Below are 22,429 nucleotides of genomic sequence, written 5' to 3' on the forward strand. Positions count from 1 at the left end.
TGCAATTGTGCAAGTGATCACAATATGCAGGCTTCAATACCAAAGGCAACGATAAGTAATTAAGGCTCTCATAATTGCAGTGATTAATAAACTAATGGCTAATGGAAATAAGAAGACATCGATTAAGTGAAAGGGTGCAGTTAGCGAAGGAGTTGTGTCCATTGTTGAAGGGACAGCCTCTTAATTAGTTGCAAAGAGTCACCACCTTTGCAAAGATGGTGACCGCTGGGAGAGGCATGACCTCCCATTCATATCGATGGGATATATATGCAACACTTAGGCCATTGAGAAAGGGCATAAAGGGATCATGATTCCGGATTAGAAGATCAAATCTGTTATTAAATCACAGGCAGTAACATCTTTGTTCTTGGTGGTATGTATTGGGATGTGCTTAATATGTATGCTTAATATATGAAGCCTGAGAATGTTCTTATGCAGAATTTATTAGTACTATTAATATAGACTGCGATATGTATGACAGTCATACTTATTTCAATTATTTACATATTTATTCATAATACATTAGAAGTTAGTGTACTCATAGCCCAATTACTTAATCAATTCTAATTCTTTCCCCCATAAGGAGAGATGCAGTGTTCTTAGGAGGAGGCGGAGTAAATCCATGCCAAAAATAGATGAACCCCAAGGGTGAATGGACCGATGATCCTGAAATCTGGGCTGCATTATGAACCCCAAGGGTGAATGGACTTATGTTCCTGAAATCTGAGCTGCATTATGGAGGTGGTGTCATCACGCCCTAGACAAGTAAGTTGAGAATTAGAAGGGATTAAGATTAGAGCTTGAATAAGGACAATATCAGTTGTACTATGAGCAACCATAGTTATTTAATATGTAATTAATCTAGCATAATAAGTAGTAATGTATGTTGCTCTTTAGAAATTGGCTGCCTCCTAGTAGGGGGCATTACAAGCAGAGGGCAGAGCGAGGGAGAGGGAGGGAGGGAGGGAGAGAGAGAGAAAGAGATGCTCTGATAAACACCAAAGAGGAAATGGTGATTCAAAGAAAACAGCTATGGTTCCATGTAGCTATTTATAACAATAAAACTGAGGAACGAATATCATCTAATACATAGATCAAAAACTTGAGCAAGTACTCCCAAGCAGAACAGGCTGGTGAGCAACTCACCTGCAAACTTTTAGTGAGTATTTGCTAAAAAATTGTTTAAAACTGATAAGTCTGCAAAAAAAAACTCAGACAACATTAAAAATATGAGTCCACAATTGTTTGAAGGTTCATTGTGCAATTTGGGGTGAAGAATGAATGATTTTAGATAACATAACTATAATGATGTCTGCAAGGGACCAAAAGTAAATCAATGTGACTCAAGAATACATCAATGAGCAGTATAAAGTTCTAGGACAGAGCATCCTAAAAACAAAAATTATAGGAACAAATGCACTAAAAACAAAATGAAGCAGTGCAACACCAATGCATGTGGTTGAGAAACCAGGACGGATAACCATGAAGCAGTGTCAGCCCCAGAACCTTGAACTTGTTTGAAAAAGAAAAAGAACAAAAAATTGAGCCTATATTTTCTACAGATGAAATTTGTAAAACATTAATACCTTGACATCAATTCAACTAATTTTTTTTCCTATAAATGAAACAAAATGTACTTGAGACCTCTGACAATCCAGTTTTATTCATATTTTTTAATTTAAGATTATTTTACAAATTTATGTTTTTTTTAGCATCCGGAAATTTTGCTGAGTTTTTGCCAAGTCCAAGTTTTTGAACAATGATCTGAAGTTCTACCTTGGGAATACGAACTGCCTAATTTTACGTTAAAAAACTACTGATTGCAACAACCGAAAATCCCTCTTTTTTGATTTCACAAATCTGCATTCTTTCAATTGTTAGGCTTTATGAAATTAAATGTCAACTGATAAAAATTATTTGATGGAATATCATTATAAGATAAGAAGCTATATGCAAACTAAGAAAACCATTTCATGGAAAAGCAACCATCAAAGCACGCTCAAAGATAAGATCCACTGCTAACCAATTGTAAATTAAACACCAGTGTTTCTCATTTTATGATAAAATCAGCATTCCCTATTATCGATGTGAAGGAATATATATCAATGGTAGATAGCTAAAAAACATAATGCTCTAATAATACTTCCAGATATATACAAACAGGATATAATTAACTTGCCTTGTCTCGTCCAATCGGATGAGAAAGAAAACTTGTAAGCATCTTATGCAAATAAGCATTGTACATAAATATTATGTCTTCATCATCATTCTGTAAACATAACACAAACCTCCAATCAGGCAAAGAAAAAGTTTAAAGGTTGCTAATTCAAGCATCCATAGACTCAAATATTACATGGCCATTGATGAGAGAACAAACTACACATTTGTTATACTTTACCCAGAAAGATGCCCCATCCTATCATTCTGTAAAAAATAAAGTTTGGTTACAGATATCAAGAGCCACTTAGAAACATGCCAGTATACTAAATCTTGGTAAGTATTTTGACACTCGCAAAATTTGATGAATATAATTTAAAAGTGGCATGATATGGCAAAGCAACAAAAAACAAAGAGACTGCCATGACCATTGGCTAAAAATGTTAAGTAAAATGAAACACAAATACTCTATAACACTTCTCTAGAACTTTTAACTCAAATGATTTGATTATAAAATGTGCACATAAAACCTCTTCTACAAATTAATTTCCTTTAAAATCAATTAGTATTCATTGAATCCAAACCAACCCTTAGAGTTTATGGTGCAATTAGCTTCTGCTGTGCAGCTCTGATATTACCCTAGCTGCAATCTTGAACAATTTTGTAACAGAATCTAGAGTAGGCAAGATTTGTCAATTTCTCTCTCTTGTTTTGCATCACTTCGTAAATGGTTAAGTTGTCCCAATGTTTGCCCTATATTGTAGACATCTCTTAATGTTAAGGCAAGAACTTATATATTAAAATGAGGGTTAGATATATGACACACATCTATGACCTCAAATGCAATGTTCTTTCCTAAATAAATTCATATCTCTTTTGCATATTCTCATATTCTACATCATCCAAAAATAGAAATCTTATGATGATAGGAATATGTGTATCATAAGACACTCATGGAGCGGACAATCATTTCAAGTATGAACCAAGCAAGGAGCATACACATTAAGAACACGAAGAACACACATAGATCTATGCAAACACAGAGCATACACACAAATACACGTATTGTTAGATTCCATATCATTGACTAAAATGATTCATTGATTCATCTTTACCCTGCAGGATGGCAGAATCAAAGCTCTAATACCATTTCTAATGTCCCCTTCTCTGATGCCCTAATTTTTGCCCTGAATTCACAACCCCAAGTAAAGTAAGGAATGAGATAGAGATATCACTTACCAATTAGATCCTAAATGAGACCCTTCAAATCATATTATATATAGAATCAATCTTTCCTACTAGGGTTAGGAACATTATCTTTATCTTCATTGTAGTTTACATAATGTGCATGTTGATTCACTTCAGGTTTTTCCCAACAACCCATCTACATTATGAAGCATCATGGGAGATCATACAATGCGCCTCGAGCCTATTCATCAAGCCCAGGAGCATGGAATGACACCCGCCATTCGGCCTTCCAGCCCCAACCAGGGTTACTCAACTCGAATAGACCATTATGCTACTTGCATTCATTATATGCACATATCTCCTCTCCATAATTAGACGGCAGATTGGCTGAAGCTTTAAAGAAATCAGTAAGATCATATGTCAATTACATCCATTTCTATATGGATGATAAAATAGCAGATCAGTAAGATCATAGTTCATGCATTATGCATCAGACCCAAACACTCATCTAATGCACAGGGACTGCATGCTGAATATTATTCATTTATTCAGATTCCTCCATGATCCCTTTCAATGCTTATATAAATTTGATCAGCTGGTTATACTCAGATATATATTAGTGTATGTCAAATATACTTCACATATCTTTCTCTCCCTCCCTCTTCACAAATCATAGTGCAAATATATATACCTCGATGCCCCTTCATGGAGAGAGGTGACTTCACTTGAAAGAAACGATGTTTCGGAATGTCTCTTTTCATTAAATAAATCACACCTCTTGTTAAATCAGATTGCACCTTATGGTTTGCTTACTCTTAAACTAATTGGTTCCTCAAACCAAATAGTTCCCTTTCCTTGTAATTGCTGCTTGTTATTAATGGTAATCAGGCTTGTTAATTATATGTCCTTGTAAGAAAATCTGTCCATCATACATTTGTTGTTTGTTTTGATCAAACCGTTGCATTCTCTCAATGGATTGCACCTTTATCAACTTCCAATAACTGCACTTTGTTTATTAAATATTGTTTCTTATTTATGGATTGGCCAACATATCTTTGATGAAATGCACTTGACTTGTCTTTTTAATCGCTCAGCATATTCCCTTGGTGACTTGATATGAATCCCCAGCATATTTTCTTCTTGATTGTTGCATATTGGATCTTCTGTATATTGAAGATTAATTGCCATTATCAATTATTTTTTATGTCTTTAGTTTAATAAGAATGGTCACTTCTCCTTGGAGAATCATTAGTAAAACCCATTGCAGCATCCTCCTTGTTATGTTTCCCTAGGATCGATTAAGAAAATTGTGAAGTCTTTTTTAAAAGACAATTTTCTTTATTAGTGTTTTCCTTGTTTAAGTTGGGGCATGACAAACACATTCATATTTAATTGCTTGCATAATTCATTGTCAATGTGCATATGATATTGATGTAACCTTTGTTTGTGGTAGCAGCAGCTCCACAAAATACTTGGTTCCAAGGTTATTTGATATTTAAAAGAGACGCAATCAGATTTTCTACATAAATTTGTTTTTGTATTGACTTGTGTGTACTGTGTATTCTTCATGGGTGTTACACTTGTTACTATTTGGTGCCATGAAGCTTTCTTGTTGCTTCATGCTTCAAGTATATGTGATTGTTTCTTTACTCCTTATGAAGGCTCTGTTTTCAAAGTTTAGATTGTACATAAAAAAATTCATATGTAGATAATTTAGGGTTAAGAAAATGTTATTAATATTAATTTTGTATAATCTATCAAAATATGAAATCGATAATATGGTTCTATAATGTATATAGTATGTGACGAATGACTCACATATAAATAATTGAAATTTCCTATATTTTTTTAATTGTTGTCCTTTGTTGTTCCCAAAAAAGGGTCCCCCCATCCCCTACCATACTAGAAACACATCCCACCATCCCTTAACATCACTGTCTTGGAAACATCATGGCATATAACATTTTTCCCATTTTTAAAAAATCTGGAAAATCCAGATCAGGCTTAAAACTTGTACACATGTTCTATACGATTATCCAAACCTCTCACTTTGAAAAATTGAAATCTCACATTTTTTTAATTTTATTAACTAAGTCATCATGATACAAGGTGGGGTTCAGGGGCAAACCCCCACCGTAAAGCACAAATTAAGGCATTCTACTGGAAGATTTGAAGCTGGTCACAGTTGTTCATAACTGATGAAATTAATAAAGGTGGTAGCAATTTTACATTAACATTAGCAGATTCTAAATGGTGCAGCCAAATAAATTGTTGAATAGCAAATAAACCCAGAATTTGAGGTTATAAACTTCATTCACTTTAGTGCCAACTATTACAATCTTCATGGCAACTAACAGTTACAAAGTGGGCACAGCACTCATATTAATTGTTAACTGTTACATTCATATTCAACGAGGTACAGTAGTTACTGGGAATATTTCCAAATATAGGAACTCAGAAACTGGCAGTTACATTTTCCTTTACAAGTTACACCTTATTGAAACTTGGATGCAGTTGTCAAACACTGCTTGACGCAGCTACAAACCATTAAAAAGGCATTGCACCTAAATAACTCACTGTCACAAGGATCACAGCAGTTACCTCTTGAGACTTGCACACACAAAACCTATATAGGGATGCCCCAATAAGCACAAGAGGGGAGAGGACAAATGGCAAAACAGATCTATGTACAATTCTGTGGAGTGCAATGTTGAATAATGACAGAAATAGAGTTCCTTCACTGATTACAGAATAAGTTGTAGCAGATCACCAGCCTAAGAGAGTCAGAGTTAAGGGGGAGTCTTTGTACAAGATAAGAGCTCTAAGTTAGTGGCTGAATACAGCCAATGATAACTTGTAAGTTTCTAATTTTCAAGGGATCATAATAGACTTTTTTGAATAACTAAAATCAATATATTTTTGGTGGTTTTTCCCTTCCATTTGCCATTTGTTACTTGTATAGTCGGCTACAAGACCATGGCTACTGTCATAATCCTTCCTTACCTGGGTTCGCACACAATCATTAAAGGGATTTTTTAACACCATTGTATGTAATGTCCCCTTTCTAGGCAATAGGACATGAGCAAAGGGTTGACCTATCACTCGAGTTTCCATAGGTCAACCAGATGATTAGGGGACTCATTTTGACGGGCATGGAGCTTTGCAGGGGCTCTGTGAGCCATTTTGAGCATTTACACGACAGTTCCTAATTTTTAGGGAAGTCTCCTATTTTTTAGGGAGAACTGGCAGTTCACTGGATGACCACCTGAGGGACCACGAAGTAGAGCAGGAGCCTTTTGAGCAGTTTCAAGAGTTTGGACAGAGGTTCCTATTTTTTAGGATGAGTTTCTATTTTTTAGGAGGAACTGCCAGTTAGCCTGCAGGACTCAGGTGGCATCGGTGACCACAATGCTTTAGACAGAATTCAGATCTGAGTCTCGGATTGCATTTTATGAGTAAATAAGGAAATATTTTAATATTTCCTAAGTTATGGACTTAAATAAATTATATTAAAGTGATATTATAATCACTTTATAATATAAACTTATAATAAGTTGGCCCATTTTTTCCTAAGCGATTGAGGCATAAAATGTTGTAATAAAAAGGGGAAAACATTATAATAGTAAAATATAATGCCTAAGGGGTCAATTTTTAAAGAAAGGCATAGATTTGATAAAAAATATTAAAGTGAAATCATAGAAACCCTAAAAGTAACGACCTAGGGTTTGGAGCTTTTTAAAAGGCATTTTGAGGTCCTTTTTCATGATTATTATTCATTTTTTTATCAACTCTACTTGGGAAGCAACCTGTAACCTGCAGAACAGCAATTGTTTATGAGATTGGGAACGAAAACTCTCAGCTCTGGGGTGATTGGATCTAGCCCCAGCCACCTGCAACACATAGGTGCATAAGAGAAGCTTCAAATCAGGCCATTGAGGGCCAAAATCTTCAAGTTTGCTGACTGATACAGCAATCAAAGTGTATGCACCGCAGATCTGGGCAGTTCAGAGGCCTTTGCCAGCAAATTGGATACTGATTTTAGCAGGCCGTACCTTCTACACCAGGGCCGTACCTCCCATTCATGCCTGGGGAGGCTAAATAAATAATTAAAGGGGTTTTAGTGGTGGAAATAAAGTCTGAAATCATTGTCAGCATTAAGCATCAGCAGATCATCAAGTTTTTCAGAGAAATTGTGGCACATGTAGACTCCACGAGCATCTCATTGAGGAAAATTGCCAGAATTTGGGGGTCTCGCCTGGCAACCTTTGAAAATTTACATCACATCTGCCATTTATTCATTTATTTGCTTTAGATAATTATTAGTGAAGCAAATTGATAACTTTGGAGCAATTGATAACACTTGGAGGCTCAAGTAATGTTCAGTGGATCACTTCCAGCAATAAAATAAGCTCATCTAGGCTAGCCTGGAACACCTGGTAGGCCAATTTTGGCTTTGGATGTCATAAATTATTAAATAGTTTTCTTTGAATTTGTAAATTGCTGGTAATAAAATCAGAATCCTGAGTTTTCATTTCAGTCAATTATTCTTTCATGTATTGCATTCTATTTCCATTCCTCGTTGGCAAACCAAAAGGCAAAACCTCAAAAAACTGAAAAGCCTCAAAAACCACAAAACATACTTCGCTGGTCAAAGATTGAAAATCAAACCAAAACCATCTGATTCGGCAAGATTCCTAGTTGGCATCTTATATTGTAATATATTTTTATTAAAAAATAAATAAATAAATAAAATATAAATATAAATTATAAATATAAGTTAAATTACTTTTTTGAATTGTGGTGCCAAATTTTGGGCCTTAGAGCCCCGCCTTAGCATCATATGTATTTGCCTTTTTGTAACTAAGCCATGCTGCTAGAGATATTGGCATGAATTTTGAGTTTAATCGTATGCAAAGTCAGTTGGGGCACAATCCCTAGCTGCCTACCCAGGTCCGTTCCAGGGAGTTGAGTGCCATTTTGAAGGTGCTGTCACATTTAAAACTTAGTGCAGCCTTTGGACAAAGCCCAGTTACAATTTGGATGGGTTTGGAAGGTGCAAAAACCCTAAATCGACATTGCTGGGGCTCAATGTTAGCCTGATTTCTGAGTGAAGAGATTCTAACACCAGTCAAAGTGCATTTGCAGTACAACCAGGGTTTGCTGGGCTGCACTAGGGTTTTGAACCCATTCTTGTCTAGCGTTGGGAATTTGAGTGCTGATTACCCAAATGAACTCCTGTTTTAGAGCTGGTAAGGGCTGCGCCCTAATTCTACAGCCAGAAACCTATGCACCTTGGCATCTATAGCACCCAGCCACCACACAAGAGTTGGTGCAGGTCTAATTAAGGTCTTCTATGAATCTGACATCCACCCAGCACATGCACAGAACGCATGAATATAGTTACGGAATGGCCGCAAGCCAATATGGAGTGTATATACACACTTTGTAATCAGCAAAGACTGTTAATGTGACCCCTTATTTGTTTCTGGTGCATTAATATCTGCAGATCTATCTGTAAACTGTTCCTATTTACCATTTAAATAGGAGCTGTACATGGAAGCTTACTTTCTTTTTAAAGCAGTCTCTTGCCTGCGTTATTTTTTCTTCTGTCATTAAAGAAAATTAATTAAGTTACCAGAAAACCCTAGATTTAAAAAAGACGACAGTGCAGCTGCCTTTCACTGGACACCCAGGTCTTGACTGTATCACAATTAAGATAATTAGTTTTCCACAATCCATAATAGTTGTTGTCGTTGTTTCTGGATTAAACTGTGTATGCCAATTGTTTGGCAATGCAATCATGAAAAGGTCACAATTAAATTGCAAATCATGATACAATCAGGAAAACTAGGGTTTATGTTCATTTAATTTCCACCATTTTTTAGCAGTTTTTTGGTTTTAAAATTAAGATTTCAGTTTTCGATTTTTACAGCCAGTTTTGTCTGATTTTCCCTAATCCTAACCCGAATTTTTCAGCTAACCCTAGTTCAATTTCTTCCTGATCAAATCCTAATTTTTTGAAAAAATCTTTTATTTTTTGGTTTCCCAATTTATTGCCATGAACGATTTTTGCTACTATGGTTCTGACCATTTCTATGTATCTGCTTTTATCATTTTCTTAGGAGAGGGCCCCTATAGAACCCTCATTATATTATCTGAAAAAACTTGAGACACATTTCAGTTTACAAATCTGAATTACAGATGACACCAGATAACATGACAACTGTTAGTGCTTTGTATAAAAAGTTCAATCCAAGAAATATGGATAGCCATTAAATGCATAAACTGGACCAGTTCTTAGGACAGATGAACACACAATTCACAAGAACACAAACAGAGATAGAAGACCTCAACAGCATAACTGCAGATGTATTCTTTTGCCATGATATCTTTTGTCTTAGAAATTTGGGGTTTTTATTAAAGGAATTAAAATTCAGGATATCAAATTCGATATTCACAGCTGCTAGAGATCTCATTTGATTTGGCCTAATATATAATCTTTCAGTACAATTTTCATCCTCTGTTGTCAAAAACACTGAAATTAGAAGTTTGAAATTATAAAACAGCAGATACAGCAGCATCTCATGTTGCAAACATATAGCATTTCACCTATCTTTCAAGACAATATTCCTAAAAAGAATGAAATATCCAATGTGGAAAACATGTTTCAGTGGCCGGGCAAACCTGGAATGCTGCTGTTCTAAGTATTCTTGTCAAAAGAAACTTGAATGCATTGTTTGCACAAGCACACTCAAGACATGATCTTATGTCTGCGGCATCAGCAGCACGGGCAACTGAAGCCGCAACCCGTCCAACAGTACCATCGAAAGTCAACATTATAAAAACAGCCCAAGACAACCTTACAACATTCATAAACCCCTCAATTTTTGCATCATTTACAGTACTCATAACCTGAAAAGACTTTTCAAAGTTAGCATGCAAAATACCATATATTTTGCATAATATTAGGCAAATCCACAAAGAAAACCAATTGAATTAACTTACAGTTCCTTGAAATTCTCTTCTGAAATCGGAATCAAGAGAAAACACAGATGGATCTTGTGATCCACTCAATGCGTCAGACATTAACGCTGTGACGAGTACAAACAGGATAGTATATGCAATCTGTACGATAAATACAGATATTAACTACAAATCGATTAAGCCAAAAATGCTTCAACAGTAAACATTCCATTAAAAGAGAACCATAAATCTGAGAGAAAACAAATGAAAATAAGCAATCAAGGCAAACAAAACCACTAACAAAAAGACACAATCAAAAACACATTACTTGAAGTTTGACAATGCTCTGAAAGTCATCAGTATCACCAGCACAATCCTTCAGCAGTGACAGAATATCCTTCAACTCTTCTGAGCCTGATAAAAAGACAAAAATTAGCTGATACTAACAATAAAATAAAACCCATATCAAGAGAAATAACAGACAACTGCCTGAGTGCTGCATCTAGTCTGTCTTCTCTGTTCTATTGAACATAAGTTATAACCAAATAAATCAAAGAATCAACAACACAGCAACCTTTGAAATAAAAGACATTTACTCGAAAAATATTAGCAAAGCCTGAAATATATTTATCAGAAAATCAACCATAGACCAAAAGCAACTTCCAAAAGCATTCGAGGGATGAAGGAGCAGGCTGGTGCGTTGGCAACAGTGTTCTTTAAGCATATGAAAAATAAACAATGAGATTTTTATAAGTAGAGTATTCGATAGTGAATATTCCTCAGTGCTTCAATGCCAACTTTTCAGGATTTTCAGACTTAATGAACATGTTTGAGTTGAAATTCCTGCCACAGCATCTTTTTGGACTTTTTGTTATATTAAATATTTTATCTAGAACTTAGAAAATGTAAAAGAAAATCTTCCAATCAAAAGGACAGACAGACTTTAGTTTCAATAACTATAAGCTAAGTTGCCGGAATGAGTACAGGTACAGGATACAGGTATGCCAGTATGGCAAATTTTTCCCTTGGGTAGGGTACGTTAGGGTACAGTATATATATATATATATATATACAGAATTGTAAAAACCTAATACATTTAATTTTAATATTATGATACTTCATCATTGATCAATGTCAAATGCCGAAATGGTAGTAATACAGATAAATATTAAATGCCAGCTGATAGTTAAATATTTAATATTTATCTTTATCAATTGGCATTTGATAGTGATAATTTTATTTGTCTAAGTTCTTGATGCTAATCTCCACTCCCAGACCCCCTACTTGTAATAAATTTTCTTATAAGACTAGAGATCCCAATAACTAGTGAGGGTTTGGGAGTGGAGACCCCAATGGGTTTGAGGGGCAGCAATGATAAGCTTTAATGTTGCCTACAAGGAGGTTGTCAATTCCTGTAACTTAATAATAGTTCCAATCTGATCTGATCAATGGTGATGTCACTAGATGCTTTTGATTCCTTCCCTTTATATCTCTCAATGTGAGAAAGAGGTCAAACCTCTTCATCATGTATGCCCTTTGGCAAGAGACGCACCCTTTCACCATTAGCACCCTTTGAAAGAGTGCAACATTACATAAGCTGCACAAGGTGTTAGATGTGAGAAAACCAAACGATAGAGGGGATGCGGAGTGGACCGGAAGTGAGACTTTGGGGATTATGCCCCAAAAAGAAAAAAAAATAGAGAAAATGAAAAAAGAGAGTGAAGAGAGCAAAATGATGCTTTTAATAGTAAAAATAATAGGCAAAGATAAATGGCCCATGGAAAGCACATCATCTAAAAAAAGCAAGCTTCTAATAGTAAAAAGCCAAACAATTTTAGTAGAACAACAGAAAATAGTGATTAGGTGGTGACCCCCAAGCTTTTGTACAAATTGGCATATCTTCATAAAATCTCATTCTAGACAATGCACCCAATAATAAAGTGATCCACCATTGCAGCTTCCCAGAGAGAAAAAAACGAAAAAAATATTATTAATTTGTAGAAAAGCATGGTCTATCTCAACTCATATCCTTCTTGAATCCCTAACAACTCAATTCATCTCACCCTTTGTGAGACAAAGGTAACTACCAATGTCAGAGAGTATTCGAATAAAGGAAGACAGTTTATGGTGTATTAGGTATCCTCAGAAGCAAATTCACCAATAGATATCAACATTACCATCATCTAGGGAAAACTATTACTATTATATTTTCCTAAGTTATTAATGCTCAATAATAATTTTAGTTTCTTATTAGAAACTTTCTATTTTGTATTTCTTTGTAATTCTTTATAATAATCTTCATGATCATTCGTAAATACAACAAATCTTTTTTACCAATTATCTCTGATAATATGGTATCAGAGCCATCGAAGCAAAAATAATAAAAATTTTGAAATCCTTTTTGTTTTCCAAAAAATTTCGAAAAGGAAGTTTTGAGAAAATTCAAAAGTTTTTGAAGTTTTTTTGGGCATTTTTGCCGCTTGCTGTTCATGGGTTCGTAGAATTTTTTTGAATCCGAGCGCGACCTCTCCTCTGTGCGATTTGAAATAAAATCACGTCGCGTTTTTTGGATGCCATTTTTTTCTGCAACTCCATGGCTCTGGCCAATTTTCCTTTGTGGTGACGGCAATGATTTTTTGATTCCTGTTTCTGCAACGTGGGTTTTGGTTTTTCCGTCCAACGCGACCCATCGACTCTCAGACGCGATTTTTTGCCCTTTTGGCATTGATTTAGTTTTGGCTCGTGTTTGTCTGCATTCTCGTCACATTTTTCACGACGGATTTTGTCTGTGGTTTCTTTGGTGGCTAAGTTTGTTTAACTCTTTGGATCTGTTCCATCAAACCCAAAAAATTTCAGTTTCCTACACAATTTCTTCAACGGCCTAGGGTTCTGCATTTTCAGCTAGGGTTTATACCCTTCGGTTCAAGTCAGAATTTTTTTTCAATTGCAGATTCTTGGTGGGTTTTTCGAGAGCTCAACTGGGTTGCTTTCAAAATTTTGTGGCTGTATTGTTTTCCGTGCCTCAAACTTCGTGCCAACGGATTTCAATTCTGATTTCAGATTCTTTTTGGGTTTTTCGCAAGGATTTCTGGGTTGTCTTTGGATTTTTTTGGGTCAGCTGAATTTTTTTTTTGAAATTCGTGTCAGTCGTACTTCATAATTTTTTTTGAAGTATGTACCTGTATCTGCCTTTGTTTTCTGCATTGGGATTTATGCTTTGTATTCCATGCTATCGCCTCTTCTCTAATTTTCGTTTTCCATGCATTGGGAAACATGCAAGATGGCGTCATTGACCAACTTGATGTTGGAAGGCAATCAGCAATTTAATGGCAAAAATTATAACACCTGGAAGTAGCGCATGCTAACTATTTTTGAATATCACCGCCTTGGTGATTTGGTTTTGGGAACAGAATCTCGTCCTACCATAGCCGGATCAAATCAAGACAAGTTTGATGACCGAAATCGAGAGGCTGTTATGCTTCTCAAGCTCTCTGTTACAGATGACCAATTACCTGAGATTCATTCTGGCAAGTCAGCCTCAGAAATTTGGAAGCATCTGAAGGAGTTGCATGAGACATCCAACAAAAGTCGAGCGTTCTTTCTAAAGAACCAGCTGTTCTCCATCATGAACGCATGTCCTTACAGGAGCATCTCACAAAGATAAAGGACATTCGAGATCAGCTCGAAGCTATTGGTCGGAAAATGGAGGAAGAGGATATGATAGTCATAACCCTGAAAAGCCTACCAAAATCCTATGAGCACTTCATAGAGACTCTCAACATTACGTCTACAAATGTTGATCTGAAATTTCCAGAGTTATGCACCAAACTTCTGTAGCAGGATCGTTGGAAACAACAGTTTGGTAGCGGTGCCACTTCATTCTCCTCTGAGCAAGCATTTGCAGCCAAATCCTTTCACAAGGATAAAGGCAAATTTCAGTCATCTCAGTTCTCTCAGTCGAAGGGCTCTAGTCAATCACAGGAAGGCTCGAAAAAGAAGAAGGTTCAATGCAATTATTGTCACAAATATGGCCATCTGATTAAGGATTGTCGCACTCGGATAGCTTCCGAACAACGGAAGCAGGGAGGGTCTCAGCCTAAAGCCAATGTTGTTGAGCACACAAAGCAAAAAGAGTCTGCCTTTTACGCCTTCATGGCTAAAAGACCTCCAAACCATGTGAAATCTTCTGCTTGGTATATTGATTCTGGTGCTTCTCGGCATTTCACTCACAGGCGTGATTGGTTTACAGAATTCTCTCCCTATACTGATTCAGTTATTTTTGGAGGAGGTGAGGAGTATAGAATTGTCGGCAAGGGCAACGTTCAGATACAGTCTAGTGGGAGGAATCTCATATTCCTCAATGTGTACTACATTCCGAGCATGGAACTGAACCTTCTCTCTGTGAGTCAAATTATGCGGCATTCTCCTCAGCTTGATGTCATCTTCAGTGCACATAAGTGTTCTATTGTTGATCGTGCGACACGCACTACAGTTGTTGTTGGTATTGAGGATCATGGTCTTTATAGACTTGTGGATACAGGTGATTCTCTTGAGCATGCCTTCGCAGCAAAATCCTCCTCTTATCTCCCGTCTATGGCATCAGCGATATGGTCACCTGAACATTCATTATCTTGCTCAGCTTGTTCGGGAAGATTTAGTACAGGGCCTGCCTGAAATTCAAACTCAGAATCTGCGAGTTTGTGAAGCTTGTTAGGCTGGGAAGCAGCACAGAACACCATTCAAGGACAATGACTCATGGCGAGCTGCTAAGGTACTACAGTTGGTCCATGCTGATGTATGTGGTCCAATGAATACTACTTTTGTTACTGGGTGCAGGCATTTCTTACTTTTTGTTGATGATTACGGTCGTAAGATGTGGGTGTACTTTCTTAGACAGAAATCAGATGTGTTTCCTGTATTTCAGAAATTTAAGGCCTTGGTAGAAAAAGAGTCTGGTTGTTCTATTATTACTCTTAGGTCTGATAATGGGGGGGAGTTTTGTTCTACTGCTTTCTCCACTTTCTGTGATACACATGGCATAAAACGTTAGTTAACCACACCATACACTCCTCAGCAGAACGGCATTGTAGAACGTCGTAACCACGCTGTTACAGGAACACAAAAATGTTCCCAAGAAGTATTGGGCAGAAGCAGTGTTTACTGCAGTTTATCTCCTTAACAGGTCTCCCACTCATGTTGTTAAAGGGAAGACTTATGAGGAAGCTTGGACTGGTCGCAAACCCAAGATCAGTCATTTGAAGGTTTTTGGCTCTCTTGCATATGTTTGGATTCCAGATGCGAAGCACTCTAAGTTGGATTCCAAGAGTCAGAAGCTTATGTTTACAGGATATAGTGACAACCATAAGGCCTACCGGCTGATTGATGTAGACATTGATCATCTCATCTTCAGTCGCGATGTTGTCTTTGATGAAGATCGAGGACCATTTCAGCTTTCCTCCTCTGAGCAGAATTCTGAGGATCCGCCTTTGAAGGCTTCTGATTTAGGTGTTCATCTTCCATTTAGTTCACCTGATGGGAGGGATGATGCAGATTCTGTATTTGATGATGCACTACCTGAATTTCCTCCGGATGATGCTAATCTTCCACCTGTTTCAGATCCTCTTCCACCTCCAGTTCCAGTTATTCCTCCTCCATGCGATGTTGGCACATCTACTCTCCGACCTAAGTGGTGGGCTAAGACCATCAACGATCTTCGTCCTGATGAGCTAATTGAGGGTAGATCTTCCAGAAATAAGGGCAAGCAGCAAAATACATTTAACTTTGCTCTCATGGCCAACATTCATAGTATTTATGAGCCTCAAACTTATACCGAAGCAAAAGGGATTCCAAAGTGGGAACAAGCAATGGACGCAGAATACCAGAGCCTTCTGAAGAACAACACCTGGGTTCTCTCTGATCTTCCTCCAGGGAAGAAACCCATTAGCTGCAAATGGGTCTATAAGGTCAAGTATCATGCAGATGGTACCTTGGATAAGTACAAGGCCAAATTAGTTGCTCGAGGATTCACACAGCAGGAGGGCATTGATTATGAGGAGACATTTGCTCCTCCTGCCAAGATGAGTACCATTCGTCTTCTTCTCGCTATTGCAACTCAGTTTGGATGGAAAAAAACAATGCCAACAAACCTTTACAAAGAACCTTAAGGCAAATATGGGTATTTGTCCAACCTAGCATTGAATCACCCATAACAGAAAATGAAGCTAAAAAAGGTTCTCAAGCGGAGGAAACCGAGTAGCAAATTACAAATGGACAAAGCATTGAAAAGCTTCCATTTACAACAGGTCATAGTGGAAACACAATGGTGTGCATCCAATCAATGTGTCCAACCCAGCAAAAGGCAGCCAATTGGGGTCCCAAATGACTGATCCATAAACAAAAAAGGGGCTTAGTCATTGTGTTGAAGCACATAAGGCAAGTCTGCAAATGTTGGTAAAAGATATGTTGCTCCAAAAGAAAAAGAAAAGCCTATAGCTTTTAAAGTTGCACCAGAGAACCAAACTTTGGATTGAGAGAAAAATCTATAAACCAAAACCAAAAAGAATATATCTCAATATTGTGAGCATTATGACCTTGCCTTCACCAAGGTTGAACACTATCTGAAAGAGTTGACAACAACAAGCAAGAGCATTCTATTAGAATAATATTTCTTTATTCTGTTAATGGTCAATAATGTAATTAGTTGTTAGAATGTCTACAGTAGCAGGTAGTTAGAAGTAGTTGATTTCTTTAATATCTTCAATGCTTTGTTATTCCTATGTATAGTAATATTTTCTCAGTTAATATATACTTCATATTTTTACCAGTGAACCTCTGATTTTCACATGGTATCAGAGCAGGAACTTATTCAAAAGTTTTTTTTGTGATTATTTCTTGTTCCTGCATCGTGGGTCTACTTTAGGAAATTTTTCTCCTACCCACGTCTGTTTTTGCCTGCACGAGCATTTTTCAGGGTGTCTGTTTTTCGAGATTCTTCGTCTACAAAATCCGCGACCACATTTCTGCACAAAATCACGATTTTTTCAAATCCCGCAATTTCTAGCTTCTAATTTTCATGACCTAGTGTTTTTTTTCTTCATCTAGAAAAAGCAAATTTTTTTCGCGACTGTGTGTCGCGCGTTTTTTAGCGCCCATCTTATGCAATTTTGAGTCTGTGTGACATCTGTGTTTCTCGACGGGGATTTGTCATTTCCGGCGGTGGGTCTTTGTTTTTAAAATCGCCCTCTACGATTTTTCTGTGTTTTTTTATGCGATTTTAACAGTAAAATCGCAACGCCATTTTTACCTACATTTTTGTTCGTAGCGACACCTTTCTAGTTCGCGGCCTCTGCATTTCGCGTTGGCGACAACTCCTTTTCCGACTATGGCCACTAATTTTCGTGATTTTCTCTTCCGCGGCTAGGATTTTTACTCTCTGATTTTTTCCACGCCTATGTGACGATTTTCTAAAGCTTCTTCGTGCCACCTAGGGTTTTTAAAACCCTCAGTTTATTTCTAGCGGCCAACCATAACAAATTTTTGGGTTCTTTTTTCACGTGTAGGGTGTCTCAAAAATCTGCTTTCTAGGTTTTTGAAAACTCATCTAGGTCTCCGTCCGATTTTCTGGGTCTTCTGAAAAATTTCAACCTCGATAACTGTGCTAGGGTTTCTGTTTTTGTATTAGAATCCGACTTGCAGAATTTTTTAAAAGCCCTCTGTTTTCATCTGCTGGTTTTTGTGCATTGGAATTCGTGCCTTCACCAGTTTGACCTCGAGGTACATGATGGCATCTCTAACAAACATTATGCTCTAAAGTAGCCAAAAATTCAATGGTTGCAACTACAAAACCTGGAAGCAGCACATGTTGACAATTTTTTAGACCGATGTCTTAATTCAATTGTTTTGGGCACGTCTCAACATCCAACTACTGCCGAAAAAGATCAGAACAAATGGGGTGAGCGCAACCAGGAAGCAATCATGCTCATTAAACTCTCCATCATCGATGTGTAGCTACCTCAGGTACCGTCCGGAAAAACTGTGAAGGAGATATGGGATCGTTTGAAGAGTCTCCATTAAACCTCTGAAGAGAAGAGCATTCTTTCTAAAGAACATGCTCTTTTCGATTATGATGGACGAGAGGACACCTCTGCAAGATCACTTGACAAAGATCAAGGACATTCGTGATCAACTTGAGGCGATTGGTCGCACAATGGAGGAAGCGGACATGGTCATCATCACTTTGAAGAGTTTGCCAAAATCTTATGAGCATTTCATTGAAACGTTGAATATCACTTCCACTGACATCGATTTGAAGTTTCCCAATCTTTGTAACAAGCTTTTGCAGCAAGATCGGTGGCGACAGCAGTTTGGGAGTAGTACCAGTTCCACCTCCACCAAGCAAGCGTTCTCTGCCAAATCTTCTGTTAAGAACAAAGGGAAGGCTCAATCTACTCAGTCGAAAGGCTCTGGTTCTTCTTAGGACAACAAGAATAAGAAGAACATTCAGTGCAATTATTGTCATAAGTTTGGTCACATGAAGGTCGAGGGTCGAATTCGATTGGCTTCAAAAGAAGCAGGGAGGGTCTCAACAAAAGGCTAATGTCGCAGAGCACTCTGAGCAGAAAGAATCTACTTTCTATGCTTTTATGGCCAAAAGAACAGAAGATCCAGTACACTCTTTTGTCTGGTATATTGATTCAGGAGCTTCGTGGCATTTTACTCATCATCGAGATTGGTTCACGAAATTTGAACCATTCTCGAATTCAGTAATCTTCGGAGGAGGAGAAGAGTATATAGTTGCTGGTAAGGGCACTATCCAGATTCACTCAAGCGATAGAAATTTAATTTTTCTTGATGTCTACCATGTTCCAGGCATGGAACATAATCTCCTCTCCATCAGTCAGATCATGAGGCATTCTCCTCAATTAGATGTTGTCTTCAGTTCGTCCACCTGCAGCATTGTTGATAGGGAGACTCGTACTACAATTGCTATGGGCCTTGAGGATCATGGTTTGTTTAGACTTGTTGATTCCGGCGATTCTCAGAAGCACGCTTTGGCTGCTAGGAGTACATCCATCAGAACACTTTGGCATTAGCATTATGGGCACTTAAACGTGCACTATCTCTCTCAATTATCTCAAGAGGGTTTGGTTGCTGGTCTACCTGAGATCCAACCTCAAAATCATGGAGTTTGTAGAGCCTGTCAAGCTAGGAAGCAGCATAGGCACCATTCTCGGATGGGAATTCTTGGCGAGCCTCCAAGGTCCTTCAATTGGTTCACGCTGATGTATGTGGGCCAATGAACACTCCATCTGTTACTGGGTCCAGGTACTTCTTATTATTTGTCGATGATTTCAGTTGGAAAATGTGGGTGTATTTTCTCAAGAATAAATCAGATGTGTTCAATACATTTCAGCAGTTTAAGGCCCTAGTTGAGAAAGAATCTGGTTCTCAAATTGTCACTTTAAGGTCATATAATGGGGGGGAGTTTTGTTCCACTAACTTCTCTACATTTTGTGTTACACATGGCATTAAGCACCAACTCACCACACCATACACCCCTCAGCAGAATGGTGTCATTGAACGTAGAAATCGCACCATTACTGAAAATACTCGATCTATGTTGGAGTATCGCAATGTTCCTAAGAAATACTAGGCTGAAGCAGTTTACACTGCAATCTACCTCTTGAATCAGTCACCTACACATGTCGTTAAGAAGATGACTCCTAAAGAAGCCTGGTCAGGACGCAAGCCTAAAGTGAGCCATTTGAAAGTCTTCGGTTCTACTGCTCATGTATGGATTCCAGACGCCAAGTGTGCTAAGCTGGATTCAAAGAGCCAAACACTTATGTTTAGTTACAACGACAACCACAAGGCCTATAGGTTGATTGATGTGGAGACAGATCGTCTCATTTTCAATCGTGATGTTGTGGTTGATGAGACTACTGGTCCATTTATGCCTTCTACTACTCCTAGTCCTGCGACTTAGTTTGTGAAGACTTCTGATGTTGGTGTTCGTCTTCCTCTTGGTTCCCATGATGGGAGGGCTTCAAAGCATTCTAACTCTGAAGATGAGGAATCTACCGATCCATCACCACCTGATTTTTCACAGGATTCACATCCAAATGACTTTGTTCTAGAAACTCTCGAAGATGTTGTTCCTCCAATGCCAGATGTCGGTACTTCTACCCTCATGCCTAAATGGTGGGCCAAGGCAATAGGAGATCTTCGTGATGATGAGCTTCTTCAGGATAGATCAAATCGTCGAAAGAGAAAGCAGAAAAATACAATCAACTTTGCACTTATGGCCAACCTCCACAGCATCCATGAGCCCCAGACATATTCTAAGGCTAAAGGCATCCCTGAGTGGCAAAAGGCTATGGAGACAGAATACCATAGTCTTCTGATAAATAGCACTTGGGTTCTTTCTGATCTGCCTCCTAGGAAGAAACCTATCAGTTGTAAATGGATTTATAAAGTCAAGTATCATGCAGATGGTACTTTGGATAAGTACAAGGCTAGATTGGTTGCTCGGGGATTTACACAGCGAGAGGGCATTGACTACGAGGAGACTTTTGCTCCTACTGCCAAGATGAGCACAATTTGTCTTCTTCTCGCCATTGCAGCTCAGTTTGGATGGAAACTTCACCAGATGGATGTTAAGAGTGCATTCCTCAACGGTGAGCTGCAAGAAGAAGCTTATATGACTCAACCTCTTGGCTTCAAGGTTCCTGGTAAGGAACATCAGGCTTGCAGATTGGTAAAAGCCCTCTGTGGCCTGAAGCAAGCCCCTCGGGCTTGGTACTTCAAGATTGATCAGTATTTGGTTGAAAATGGTTTTCAACGCAGTCCCTCTGACACTAATCTTTATGTCAAACTCTTTGATGATGATATCCTTTTTCTTGTTGTCTACGTGGATGACTTCATCATTACTGGCAATTCGGCACATTTGATTATAGCCATCAAACAGGACTTGTGCAAAGCTTTTGACATGACACATTTGGGGCTTCTCCATTATTGCTTAGGTGTTGAAGTGTGGCAGACTGATGACAGTATCTTTATTTCACAGTCCAAGTATGCCCACAGTTTGCTTGACAAGTTTCGAATGCTGGATGTAAACTTGCTTCCACACCTATGGAGAAAGGGCTGAAGTTATTAGCCAAGTTTGATTCACCTGCAGTAGATGAAACCGAATTCAGGCAACTAGTAGGCAACCTCATCTACCTCACTACCACAAGACCTGACATCTGTTTTGTTGTCAGCTACATCTCTTGCTTCATGACAGCCCCAAAAGCTAATCATTGGATTGCCGCAAAGCGAATGCTCCAATATGTGAAAGGTACTTCAGATTATGGCATTTTGTATAGTCAGTGCAACGATCGAAAGCTGATCAGTTATACTGACTCAGATTGGGCAAGATCAGTGGATGACAGAAAATCCACTTCTGGGTACATATTCAGTTTGGGTACAGGTGTCGTCACTTGGAGCAGCAAGAAGCAACAAGTCGTGGCTCTTTCCTTGACCGAAGCCGAATACCAAGGAATAGTCCAGGCCGCATGTGAGGCAATTTGGCTCTTGAGGATGCTCTCTGACATGCAAATGCCGCAAGCAGGTCCTTCTACCTTCTACACTGATAATCAAGGAGTGCTCAAACTGGCCAAAAATCCAGTCTTCCATGAGCGTACCAAGCATGTCGAGCTTCATTGTCACTACATCCGCAAGCTGGTAGAAGACGGATCAGTTCAGTTGCAGTATGTTCCGACAGCGGATCAAACTGCGGATATTCTCACCAAGTCTCTAAGCACGGAAAAGTTTGTAAAATTCAGGGGGCAACTTGGTGTTTTTGATAGATTGACCATTAAGGGAGGGTGTTAGAATAATATTTCTTTATTCTATTAATGGTCAATAATGTAATTAGTTGTTAGACATCTTAAATGTCTACAATAGCAAGTAGTTAGAAGTAGTTGATTTCTTTAATATCTTCAGTGCTCTGTTATTCCTATGTATTGTAATATTTTCTCAATTAATATATACTTCAGATTTTTATCAATGAATCTCTGATTTTTACACATTCAACTTTCCTATTACACCCTCAAAATTGACAAGGACCGTATCATCAATGCTG

General features: G+C 37.9%; 1 protein-coding gene across 1 annotated transcript in view; it reads right to left on the minus strand.

Moving 5' to 3' along the window:
* Window positions 1-22,429, minus strand: part of LOC131041900 (nuclear pore complex protein NUP205) — a 269,379-nt gene that overhangs the window by 235,283 nt on the left and 11,667 nt on the right. The window contains exons 7-10 of the mRNA XM_057975129.2: window positions 10,637-10,722; window positions 10,351-10,470; window positions 10,030-10,257; window positions 2,180-2,269 (exon numbers count right to left, since the gene is read on the minus strand). Of these exons, the coding sequence (XP_057831112.2) occupies window positions 2,180-2,269; window positions 10,030-10,257; window positions 10,351-10,470; window positions 10,637-10,722 (524 nt within the window). The remainder of the gene's footprint in view (window positions 1-2,179; window positions 2,270-10,029; window positions 10,258-10,350; window positions 10,471-10,636; window positions 10,723-22,429) is intronic.

The sequence above is a fragment of the Cryptomeria japonica genome, chromosome 1, assembly GCF_030272615.1.
Source record: "Cryptomeria japonica chromosome 1, Sugi_1.0, whole genome shotgun sequence".
Taxonomy (NCBI): Eukaryota; Viridiplantae; Streptophyta; class Pinopsida; order Cupressales; family Cupressaceae; genus Cryptomeria; species Cryptomeria japonica.